At 35.8% G+C, this 12,901-nt stretch overlaps 1 protein-coding gene across 2 annotated transcripts in view; it reads right to left on the reverse strand.

The window, feature by feature from the left end:
- Positions 1 to 12,901, reverse strand: part of HTT (huntingtin) — a 79,609-nt gene that overhangs the window by 37,991 nt on the left and 28,717 nt on the right. For both annotated transcript variants that reach the window (XM_056489565.1, XM_056489563.1), the window contains exons 21-35: positions 11,838 to 11,984; positions 10,713 to 10,833; positions 10,396 to 10,472; positions 8,056 to 8,207; positions 7,469 to 7,671; positions 6,476 to 6,602; positions 5,685 to 5,812; positions 4,890 to 5,000; positions 4,252 to 4,329; positions 3,563 to 3,786; positions 2,986 to 3,064; positions 2,691 to 2,852; positions 1,758 to 1,813; positions 831 to 979; positions 45 to 181 (exon numbers count right to left, since the gene is read on the reverse strand). In XM_056489565.1, the coding sequence (XP_056345540.1) occupies positions 45 to 181; positions 831 to 979; positions 1,758 to 1,813; positions 2,691 to 2,852; positions 2,986 to 3,064; positions 3,563 to 3,786; positions 4,252 to 4,329; positions 4,890 to 5,000; positions 5,685 to 5,812; positions 6,476 to 6,602; positions 7,469 to 7,671; positions 8,056 to 8,207; positions 10,396 to 10,472; positions 10,713 to 10,833; positions 11,838 to 11,984 (1,951 nt within the window). The remainder of the gene's footprint in view (positions 1 to 44; positions 182 to 830; positions 980 to 1,757; positions 1,814 to 2,690; positions 2,853 to 2,985; positions 3,065 to 3,562; positions 3,787 to 4,251; positions 4,330 to 4,889; positions 5,001 to 5,684; positions 5,813 to 6,475; positions 6,603 to 7,468; positions 7,672 to 8,055; positions 8,208 to 10,395; positions 10,473 to 10,712; positions 10,834 to 11,837; positions 11,985 to 12,901) is intronic.

Below are 12,901 nucleotides of genomic sequence, written 5' to 3' on the forward strand. Positions count from 1 at the left end.
ACCCTTTCACATACAAAGAGGAACCCTTCATCCTTCTCTCCTACCTGATGGTACTGGATAAGTCTCAGCAGCATTGAGACTACAACCTCCTTCTGAGTTTCCAGCTCTTTTCCAGCATCAGCTTTATTTGTTCCTCTTAACACAAAGAGATCATGAACGATGGGTTGCAGAGCTGGTATTGCTGAAATGAGATGTACTTGTTTTAGTATGAGACAAATCACTCCTAAATAGTGATTTCTTGAATTAACAGTTCAGTTACTGAAAGTAAACTGGGTTCCAGTTCATTAAAGGTTTTACCCATACCTAAAAACCGATAAACCCTGTATTTATCATGCATATTGATGGCTATTATTTTACTTCTTGTAGAAAATTTAAATTATGGACACATTTGCCCATTCTCACAGAGCTAAAAAAATATATATATATCTATAAAGTATTTCTCAACAGAATCACTGGAAAGTATGAGAGATGCACTTCTATTTAAAGGGTGAAAGGGGAAGGAAAGGGAAGTGGACCAAAAATTAAAATCAAAGTCTTGCACATACTGCTAAGTTGTGAACTTATTACTCAATAAAGATTCAAATAAAAGCTTTGTTGCAATTATGAACAATGCAAAATGTGAGGCAGCAATGTTAGTATGATATAATAAATTACCTGAAGAAATTAAGTGAGAAGTATTTCACGAGATTGAAATAAGAGTTAAGAGTTAGAGTTCTCTGGAACACTCAGTATGATAACAGTTTTCTATAGCTTATTAGTAACCACTGGATTTATTCCGAACTATTACTAATAAGTGTCAATGTCTTTTTTTTTTTCCTTTTCAGAATTACCATGTGTAACAGCTTTCCTCCCACTGGCCATGATACCATCACAAAGCTGAATGATCTTGGGAATTCCAATTATTTGTTTGGAATGATATCGCTCATAAGACAGCAACACCAGGAAAAAGAAGATATTAGGAATAATTGCTTCAGATTCCCTGAAAATAAAACAAAAAATTAAAGTGTCAAATTTGAATTGCACAGCTTTGTTCAGTAAAACTAATCTTTTCACAGTCCAGGTTTTTTTGAAGAATATATTGTTCTGGTTTCATACAATACTTCCGTAATTTCTGTGCCTTGTTCTATACAATGGGCTTTTTCCCCAGGGATTTATTTCAAGCTTTGACTCTTACAGTTACTAATATTATAACATACTGTCTAGATTGTTTCTGTAGAAGAGCAAAAGAACAACTTCTCTTTATTTAAACTCAAGTGTGAGAAAAAACAGAAATAACTGACAGCAAAAATGTCACTGCCTTGCTTATGATCTATTAGGTCCTACACAATGTGAACCAGATGACCGAAGTACACATGAATTCACTTTGAATCCACAATAGGAAGAAACAGTTCCCCCTTAAGCAATTGCATCTAGCAATGAGATGTGATTTCTGGAAGCTTTTCTTTGGCAGGGGAGGCCCAAAGGAATGGGTTTACAATACCAAAATGGAGAAACAAAACAATACAGTTGCAGATTATTATTATTTTCCATGCTACTTCCTGACTTCTTCAGTCACACGGAACCTAAAATATCTGAAAGAGTTACCACTGGAGCCAGAGAATAAATGACCACATTGCCCAGGAGAGAACTCTCCCTTTCCCATAAGGCAGAAATAACCAGCAAATCTAATCAATACTTGTGATACATCACTAATCTGTCTTTGAAAACAAGACAGTTGCAAACCCTCATTGTTCAAAGGATCTTTGCCAATTTCATACCTGAACTGTCCTACTTCAATGTATTCAAACTGCTTTAGCACAAATCCAATAAACACCTAAAGAGAGAGAAAAGTGTGCATCAGAACAGACATTAATTTCCATTTGAAACCATTTTGACAGTTGTAGACAGGCAATGAAAATCATTTGCACTACATTATGAAATGTTCCCTCTGCAGTTACAGAAGATGGAGAAACCTGCTGAAGCTTATAACAGCTTGCATGAACTTATAGCAGTCAGTATGTTTTTAAGTACATCTTCATCTTTCACTCATGGAATACAGTATTTGAGGTATTACAGTCAAGAAGTCAAGAATCAGAGAAAAATCTAAACCAAATTAAATCCAAAGTACTTATGCATTTAAAAGAATTATCTCTTTATGAACTTACAGAAAACTTCAGTATTGCAAGCCACATTCATTTATAAACCTGAAAATAACTGTAGTAAATAAAACACTTATAAGTAAACCACTTTAATTTTATGCTACAAATTCACTGCTTCTGTGCACAACTACAGACTACTGTATTTGTTACTAGCTCTCCTTATTGCCATTAACATCAAACAATAGTTGTCAATCACGATGCTCATTATCAGTCAAAAGGAAGTCCATATTCTCGGTATGGAAAAAGGTATTTCCATTTGTAAGTGAAGTTTTGAAGTATTGTCTACATCTTTTTATTCCTAAAGTCAATCTCATGAGCAGTTCTTATATAGTTGTTGCAGAACTCAAAAAGTCATTTAAATGCAAAAAATCCCCAGAAGTCTGAAGCTATTTGTGGCTGGGGGGTTAAGAAATTGATTCTCACCCTCCTTTCAGTCTTTGTTTTCACTTACAGTACCATGAATGGACTGCTGGAAATACTCTTGCTGCAGATGTTAATTGTCTGCTGGTGAGATTGCTGTATGACAATTTGCAAATGTGGTGAGGTACCAACCTGATCTGAATCCAGAAGACAGTAGTTAACTCGCAGCTGAACCAGTTGAGCAAGCAAGTCTAGAACTTGTCTCTGCAGCTGTACTGACGTTGTTGTTGTGTATTGTTTCAATGCTTTTATGACAAGGGGTTCAAATAAACGAATGTGATTGTGAATAGCATTCTGTAATAGAGAGATTTTAAAGTAATCTAACATCTGAACACGTCTCTGATTCAAAGCCAAATTAGTTTTAAAAGGAGAAAATATGTTTTACATCTAAGGTACAGCTCTTTCAGGAGAACAGAGATACAAGTACCTTATCAGCACGATGTTTTGCTGCACTGGAAATGCTGGTTTTCAGCTGTGTAGAAACTTTCTGCAGCACATCAAACCATCTGTTACAAAAGAAAAAGAAACCCAGACACGTTAAAAAAAATACAACAAATATACTATCCTTAGATGCATTTTATTCTGCCAATGCCAGCTTCTCTTAACCTACTTGACTGCTTCAAGAATCTTAGTAAAACCAAAGAGCAGAGACAACCTACAATACACGTTGATCAGAGAAAGATTTTCTAGTCTTTGCTTAGTTATCCTTCTGCCTTTCCTTTAACATAATGACTATCTGCTGTATTAATAAATTAATAAAGTACAAGCATTTAAAAGTATTATGCTTTTAAAAAACTTAAATGACATCCATTTTAATGACTTAACTTTGCTTTGGAAAACACATTAGCGATAAATGCATTCAGGATGTCCTCACCAAGATGAATTACTGTGCTTAAGTCTGTATTTTCAACTTACACAGCACCACAACGATTCTCACAGTTATGAAAAACACTAAGAATAGACTCTAGTTCAAGTTAACATTAGGATGTAAGGAAGGAAGTTACCCTGAAGCATCGTGCTCCTGCTCAGCCTGAACCATGTTCCTCAGACTGGCATCAGCAAGGGCCTGTGTGAAGTGTGTGTAGGGGGCCATGAAGCAATAGTGGTAGAGACCAGGTCTCAGACTGGAGGAGCCCAAGCGCTGAGCTTTGCCTTGAGCTTTGTTGGGGTTTGAAGACAAGCCATCGTACTGAGAAGCCAGATTTGTCCCAAACAGCGTTTTCAATAACTACAGAAAAAAATTGGAAGGAAAAGAAGAAAAGTTAACATTTCAGGAAAAAAAGCCTTGACTTGTCTCTCACCATAATTTACCTTTGAGGACTTAAATCTAAATATTTAAATGGAAGTCTGCAAAAATCGATTGCTAAGGCAGTCAGTTCTTTGCTTTCTAGGGTTTTTTGATATAGTAAACTGTCTAAAGAACACTTTTGGAAAGGTACAAGCTTGTTTTCTGAACATTAGCTAAGATAGTTCTGCGAACTGGAAGCAGTTCAAGAAGAAACTACATTATTCAGTGTATCAAGTTACAGAATGAGTAATGAAAACGAAAGAAAATATGCTCTGCTTGCACTACCTGGGCCAATGCCTCTACATACCACTTCCCTTAAAATCATGGCCACTCTTAGTATCCAACAGAAAGCCAAAGAACATAAGGATTAGCATTCACATAACACATAAAAAAATAACTCCTTACCTGCTGTACACACACTGTTGCCATTGTTGGCTCTCTGTTGAAACAGGATTTTAGATATCCCAAAATTTCTTCTACGCACTAGAAAATCAAAAAACAAGTGCATTAAATTGCGTTTTTCTCCATTATATATAACATTACTGTGAAAATGGGTCAGTAGCACAGGTTTTTGTACTAAATAAAACTACACTAATTTAAGGGAAATCATGGAATTACATAAAGAAATAAAAATTCAACATTTTCCTCCTAATCTTAAAATACTACAATGTCTAACACCACAGTTAAGGAGAAAAAAAAAAAAAAATCAAGACAAAGGAGAGGGAGGAGGGCAATAAGTCTTCTGACATTCAGTATATTTAAACACATGAATTTAGGGAATGACTGAAGGCAAACCATTTGGCTGGGAAGAAAAATTCCCACATGAAATTTAAAAAGTAAAAAAATAATCCAGTTTTCAACATCAGCAATTTAACCTGGAGAATCTACTTTAGCATTTTCTTCAACTTTGAAATAGCACAACATTCTAGGACTACTGCCTCTTGGAAGAGTAGCAGTTTTGAAATCAGTGATAAGCGCTCTCTCCCAGGTAGGACTATGGATATTGGACAAGTTAACTACAAAAGCAAAAACAAGTCTTATACCTTTCCAATGTCCTGAAGAGTAGCAAGTTCCAAGATTTGAGAGAGAACATCTAAGGCAGACCGTAAGAAACATCCAAACTTCTCATTAGTGTTCTGGAGATCCAAAGTAACCTGTTCCCAGAAAACAACCCATATTTTTCCTTAACAATTACTCAACAAGGAGATACAAATTACTGGAAGAAGTGGGTATTGACACAAAATGATCTTTTGTATAAAATTTCAGTGTATTTCAATCAACATCACTGAAATCTTAGACTGCCTTATGCATTGCTGGAAAGACAAGGCTCCATTTTGACTAAGAAAAAAAAAGGGATCTTCCTGCTTGAGGAAGGCCTAGGACACTGAAAAACAACCGAGTCAGATGAGGCATTTCTGATAAACACAGTAGGTGCAATAAGAACAGTCCTTGAAGTGTACACATCAGATGACCAACTCGCTAGGGAATGCATCTTCTGTTACCTGAACTAACGAGGAAAAAGCTTCCCCATCCCGGAATAAAGTGCAAAGAGAACAGATTTGGGGATTTATCCAGCATCGCCAAGCCAGCAAAGAGTCATCTGGTATCAGCAATAATGACAGCAGAGAAACAACAGGGTGACGTCTATCACGGGTTCTTATTTGGCCAGTTTTTGTTTTTATGGCTGGTAGTCATTGTCTTTCTTTAAATTATTTTTTTGTGTGTATAAGCTGTTTACACAGGTAAACAAGTGAGCTGACAGAGGCACAGACTGTTTGAAAGAAACAAAGTGATTATCCAACCCCGCTGCAGTCCAATCAAACAATAGCATGCAGTACCTTATAATTAGCATGGGTTGCTTTCAAGACATCATATAACTTCAGGTATGATGGAAGATGATAAAAGCTTCCTACTGAAGACGATTTACTTGTTGGAACAGGTCCTGCAGCATCAGTTTGCCTAGAAGCTTAAAAGAATATTATAGGATTAGCACAATATGCCTTTTCTGGGTTGCTCATGACATGTACACAATATAATTTACCACATCTGCTTTATTAAACAGCATAGTTTTTTCAATCCACATGTATATTACAAACTACAGAAACACATTGTGCACAACTGGAAAATGAACAGCATTCCAACCATGCAGCCTGCTGTGTTGAGAGAAATTAACCCAGAGGGCTTAGCACTGAAGTAGTTGTACAATTTACAAAACAGAATTAACTCATTACTAAGGAAAGAAAAAGTTTCAAGATTCAGAATCTCCAAATTTCCAAAAGCAATGTAAGTCACTCCTGCCAAAAGCTGGAAAGCAACATTTAAATTCTTTTAAGTAACACACATGCAAAAATTTCCTTAGTCAATAGCTGAGTAGATTCAGAAAAAGTGAGGAAAAGGATTCAGCAGTGCTTTGGATCTGTAAAGTACAGTTAATTTTCAGCTTACAGTCAATAAAAACCAAAATAGTAAAGAAGCTCCCACCCACAGCTGCCTTTCCACCAATGCAGTACCCTGCCAGCCTCTTGAACTGAAACCCCAGAAAAGTTACTCAGTTTTATTTCTTCTCTCTGCCATAACCACACAGTGTGGGGCAGGTAGATGGAAGGGTTAAGAGGAGTGATGTGCCTACCTGGACTTGCTTCACCACTCTTTTTAGGGCTCATTGGCACAGATGCCTGTTCCACAGGCTCCCTCTCTTTCCCCTTTCTCCGAATTGGACTAAGAGAAGGTGGGTTTGTAAGAGAAGGTAATGCTGCCTAGAATTAAAAGAAGCTTTATTAGTTTTTTAAGCACAAGTAGCTTTTCTTCTACACGAATACAAGCATATTCTTTTGTTTAAACTCCCCTTGATTCAGTTAAATAGAAATGTTTCAGGTTCAGGACATGAATTTCCTGTGTGAAAAGGAAATAGTTCAATAGATTGCCCACTTTATTTTCAGCTTCAGCATAGGCCAATGAGAGGAAATTTTCAGCTTCAGCATAAGCCAATGAGATGAAATTAGAGCTCAATGACTACAGCTCCTTTTGATTCCAGATAAAGGAGTGTCAAAATTATATTCAAACGTTTTTAAAATATGAAGAAATGGCTGATCTTAACAATAATGTCTTACAGTTTCTAAATCAGTCTCTAAATGTATATGCCTCAAAAAAAATCTCTAAAAGCCCCAAACCTGGAAGTACCTCATAAAAGCTGTTTCAGAAGTCAAAATATTTTACAGGATATTCAGAAGATAAAAGTTATTTTTAGTCCCAAAAGGAGCTCAGTGCATTACAACCAGTCAACCAACCCAGAAGTCTGCACATTTCCCAGAGTATGCAATCCAATACTCCATGTACTCTATATACTTTTCACTGAATTAATGTTCCAAGTGGAGTCAGCAGGAATAAAAGACTCAAAATTTAGGGTAATTTAGGGTAAGAACTAAAGAAAAACCTGTTATGTGAAGAAAAATATGCATTTTTTTCATGGTACTTGCATTACTAGACAGAGTGGAGTCACTATCAAGGAACTAGATACTCACCTGTATCGACTCTAAAATGTGAAGAGGTTTTGTGGTGGTTTGCATATATAGCACAACAATATTTAAGTCACGTAATTAAAAAAAAAAAATTTAACATATACCTTTACTGCTGGACCAGGAGCAACATCATCCATCACATGTGCACAAATATTAATGACCTTCAGCAGATGAGAAAAGAGCTGCTCTACTAAAGCGACAAGAGCTCGATCTGCCAGAGCTGGCCAGGGCTCCTCCTGCTTTGCAGCACCTTGGTTTGCATCTTCTTCAGCACTCCAGGGATTCTTTAAGCACTTGGGAGCACTTGCTGCAATTTCAGGAAATAAAACACAAAACTTGGAATTAAGCACCAGAAAATTTGAAGGCGGATACAGTTATCGTCTCTATATGAACAGAAATTCAATCAGAGTTTCAAAGCCAGGAGCAGCTGCACAGTTTAAAACCAACAAAATTTGAGTTCTTTGTACCCAGCTTGTACTAAGCATGGCCTTGGGTAATTGGAGGGAATTTATAACTTAGCTATAAAGAGGCAGTTTCTTTTCAACCTCCCTGGGTGCAAGTTTCTTCTTTATTTCTTCTGCTCATCTTACAAGTTTTTCATGGCATACAATGAGAATAGAGTGAGATATGGCCCCTCTAATCCTAATGGTAAAAGTATTAGGACAATCCTACTTCTCTTGTCCTGCCTTACCTGCAAGCAAGTTTCCAGTCAAAATCAAAGCATCCTGGTGTGCTGAGAGGTCCAGTGGGAACCATGCTGATGAAAGGAGAGACAGGACCAAGCCAGCCATACCAATGGTGCAGCCCTTCTGAGCTTCATCTGAAGAACTTGGCTGGGAAACACTGGAAGTTTAATTTTGGAATGTCAAGACCTTTTTTCCCCTCTTTTGGCAAATTAAAAGTCTTGAGAAAACCAACAGTCAAGTAGATGGCCAATCTAATGAAATGAAATCTGTACTACAGAAATACACATTTAACACTTCAATACAACTTCAAAAAGCAATTTGTAGCAGAGACCTGACAATAGTCTGATTTCTTTAAGAGTCATTAGCTTCTTTTTAAAAGCAATTATCAAGGCTCTAGTGACATCTACTGATAAACTGAAGAATTCTGTATTTATGTGCTAACCACTACAGTCCTGAACTATCTTCAGTTAAATCTTGTGCATATGCAATGTAGGGATGGGAGATATTAGCTGTTGTATTGCAATGCAAAACATAGTTTTAGAATGACAACAAATTAATTAAACAATTGCACTCCATCAAATCCTGTATATTTTTTGTGTGAACACTACCCAAGATTGTAGTTTTCTGCTGCATTCTCTATTTTCCTTGACAATAATTATAAGATCAGATTTTCCCACAGAAGCCACGTTTAAGAAAGAGGAGAGATTACCAGAGGATGTCTGGCAGACATCTGTGAATTACACACATCACTCAAAAGCTTAAGACCTAAATACTTCAGTTTCTTTCAGGAAAAGACCTTATGTAACCTCTAAATAAAGGGGATCTGGAAATCTTTCAAAATATTTTTTCATTTGAAATAATTAAAATCTTCTAATATAGTTACTCTGGTCTAACAAAACTACAGGAATTTCTGGAAATTAAATTGACACTAAGTATATCTATTATTTGGATAAAGCTACAGTGCCTTCCTTTGGTTTTTGTAAAGTATTTTCAATGCAACTGTTATTTACTTCACATACAGTTAGAAATCCATGACTTAATCTATGTTGAGCTGTACAGAGTTGGAATGCAGCAGTTCCAGTAACTTCTTAATCATAAGAACAACAATACTTAAGATAGGAAGGAATTTTGGCAAAAATTCTCATGTTACTATACATGTTATTATATTCTTATTATCCAGAACAATAAATGTGTCTACCATTCCACAAAAATAAAATTACAAAATAAATTAGTATAAACACTGGCCAAAAATTTGTGAAGAAGGAATCAGAAGAAAGCACAAAGGCTATGTCATTGGATCACTTACAAATATTAGATATATCTTTAAAAGAGCAAGCATTTTTAACTTGCAGAAGAGAAGATTTTTGATCTTATTTTTCAGCTAAGTACTGCTCACTTCCTGAATTACTTCACTTGTTACCACTGGAATACATCTTTTACACTACATATACAGAGCACACCACACTTAGGGCCAGCAAGGGATGCAAGGGTCTGTTGTCAAGAAAAGCTTGAGGGATGCTTGTTTTTTTGGGTTTGAGTTTTGGTTTTAAAATAAGATCAAATTTTCCAACTGAATAGAGCAAGAGACACAGTGATAGCAACAAAAAACAAAAAAAAAAAATCAATACAAATTATGTTAAATCTATTTAAAAACCAAACAGCTCCACTAGTGCACATCTCCAGTAGCTAATTTTACTGCTCATATGGCACAGCACTAATAATTAGAGGCAAAATAAAAGGTTTTAGGCTGCCACCTGTATATTCTCAACCTGAAGAAACTCTTCAGAATGTAAGTAATTTGGGACTATCATGTATTACCTATATTAGCACTTAAGTATTATAGATACCCAATTTGCTGTTCCCACTCAGTGTGCCAAGTGAGAACAATTTAAATGCATCTGACACTATTATAGAAGCCAAGATGAACCTGCTTTGTTGGCCCACCATTTTTCAACACAGACTTGAAACCAAGACGAAAATTTTAATGTTCCAATTTTAAAGAGTTACTACAAAGTACAATATCCCAAAGATAAACATCCTTTCAAAAGCACGGAATATTTTCTCCTATGTCATATTTCATAGATGCTGACTGTATCTTTCTAGAAGAACAGTTGCAGCCAATCCCTGTGACAGACACCATGGTTCCAGGGATAACAAATGCTGGCACTTAAACCCTGACAACCTGAGGTTATAACCTTCTGTATTCTGTATGAAGTTCTTAAAGAACTGCTAAGATAAGCTTAACAGCATATACCTAAACCAGGACTTCCAATGCCTAAGTAAGTCCACTTCTGTTTTGCAAACATGACTTTCAGAAGCTCAATTAACAAAAAAAGGGAACATACCCACAGTGCCATCCCACACTCCAGGTGCAGACTGGAAATGTTGTAGAGAGAAGACACAAAGCTTCACAGCAGCCAAACTGAGAAGTAAACATGAAGAATTGAATTAGTTTCACCACAGGAAGAGTTACCAACACTCTTAAGAGTGAGAATTAAATCTATTGCTACTGCCACTGTCACAGCACAAAAGCTGCAGATCCAAATATAGTTAGGAAATCATAAAAAACAAAGTAAGCATGTAACACAGGAAAAAGTCAGCCACCATAGCGAGAAAACTGAAAGAAACTCGTATGTACAAAAACTCAGGTAAGAAAACTCACCGTAAGTGCTCTTGTAGTGGATATTGTCAATGCATGGGAAATTGCTGCAATAACCCTTGAAAGGTTGTTTTCCATAGTGACATCTGTTGGACTTTGCAACATATTGTAACCTCTGTATGTTCTGAAATAAAAATATTTATACCCACTAAAACATGTACTTAAAAATTCTCATCCCTATCAAAAATTATTAATTTTATTACTTATATACTTAAGCTTAAATTACTATTATGTATTTCACAGCATGCTTGTAACATACCAAACCAGAGAACAGTCTAAATACCATCTATTATTGTAATATTTTGGGGTTGTATTACTAAATGCTATCTAATTTATAAATAAAACCTCTTGGTTAACAAACAGAAAAATAGCTCAACTATCAATATCTAACTTGATACTTGAGAAATGACCACCAATTTAACATTAGTCTTTGCTGTTGTTCAAATCCATGCAACATTTTTGCATTCTCACAAACTTTGGATTATTGCTGCAGAAAAAGCTACTGGATCCACAAAGTTCTATGGTTCCATACTATAGTATATATCTTAAGTGACAAGATCAAGATCATGTACCAGAAGGTATATAATTAAAAATTCAAATGACAAACTGATAGAAGCCAATAACCCCTACAAATATAAGCAACTCATACTGTCTAAAGGACAGAAAAAGTACAGTTGGCAGCAAAAATACAAGATCACACTATCAAAACTAGAATTTATTTTTAAATTCTAAAGGGAGTACAGCCTTCTGCAACTACAATCATTAAATAGGATGTGGAGAGTTCTAAATCTCGATCAACATACCTAAAGAAGAGTAATAAATACAATTAGCTTGAAAAGCTGCAACCGGTTTTACAATTTAATGGACAAGTAGGGTGACTTCAGGATAAGAAAAGAAACTATCTCAAAACAAGGACTCTCAGTGTGTGAGCACATCACTGGTAACTCAGTGTATTCTTTGAACATGAGTTGGTTTCTGTGGAGCTTAAACCTACTACAGGTGCTCCTACAGATGAGAAAAGGAATTTATAAGCACATGGATTTGCAGGATTTAACTATAATCCTAGACATTGCAAAGTGAAATTTGTGTCTCCATTCCTTTTGAAGCAAGGCCAGACAGGTAACACACCTGGTGATAGTGCTCACTGCAAAGTGAGATGGGGGCTGTGTTTCATGCATGAGGAGTTTCAGGTGGACACTGCTTTGGTCTCGTGCTACTGCCACAACTGGGTCAGCCTGTCCTTGATCACAGTTATAAAACAGCTTTGGAACAAGCCTGAAAGAAAATTAAGCATCAAAAAGAAAATTTTTTATTCAGTTATTATTTAACACACAGTTTAAATTAAATTTAACATACAGTTCAGCAAGCTACATATGCTAATTACACATATCAAATTGTAAATAAAAGCTGTTACCAAAATTCATTAAGCTGAATTCATTCAACTGAATTAAGCTTTAAATAGCTGCTCTTCATTACAATCAAGGAGCTCAAGTCAGGACAAAGTAACTGCTCCAGACATACAGTATTAAAACAACAAAGTCTTTTCTGGAGATTCCGCCCCATACATACTACAACAAACACTTACACAGATTACTCTATCCTACTGTTCCCTGATCTCCACAAATATTTTCCCCATGAGAATCTATATCAACTGAGAACTAATTTTTTACCAGAAAAGAAGAACTTTTTACTATCTGATTTCTATGCAGCAAAACCTAAACATAAAATCAAATCCAGACTTCTTGAATAACGATATTTTCAGCTTATGTAAAAGTGAAAAGCTATTGTACATATGTTTTTGTAATCTCAGTGAGAGTACTTCCAATGATTATCCATTTTGGATATTTCAGGGGGTTTCTGCAAGCTTGTAGTAGCTTTCTTGGGCAGGTTAAGTCCTTTCCAATTTTAATACACCTCCTGTCACTAAGTCAGCATGAAGATAGAAAAAAACATTGACTTGTTACCACTTAATGTTAATAAAATAGCCACTTGTTAGTAAAATAACTTCATTTCAGAATCAAGTCCCTTAATAAAAGCAACAAGCTCTATGATGCAACTGTTCATGATTCCTCTGCTGAGCTGCTTTGGCAATATAAAGAGTTTTAAATGCTGTAACTTCTAAAAGTTTTGTTGTCCTTTATTTGTTACTAGGAATGGACAGCATTTAATAGTATGAAAAAACTAAGAAAGAA

The sequence above is a fragment of the Oenanthe melanoleuca genome, chromosome 4, assembly GCF_029582105.1.
Source record: "Oenanthe melanoleuca isolate GR-GAL-2019-014 chromosome 4, OMel1.0, whole genome shotgun sequence".
In the NCBI taxonomy this organism is placed as follows: Eukaryota; Metazoa; Chordata; class Aves; order Passeriformes; family Muscicapidae; genus Oenanthe; species Oenanthe melanoleuca.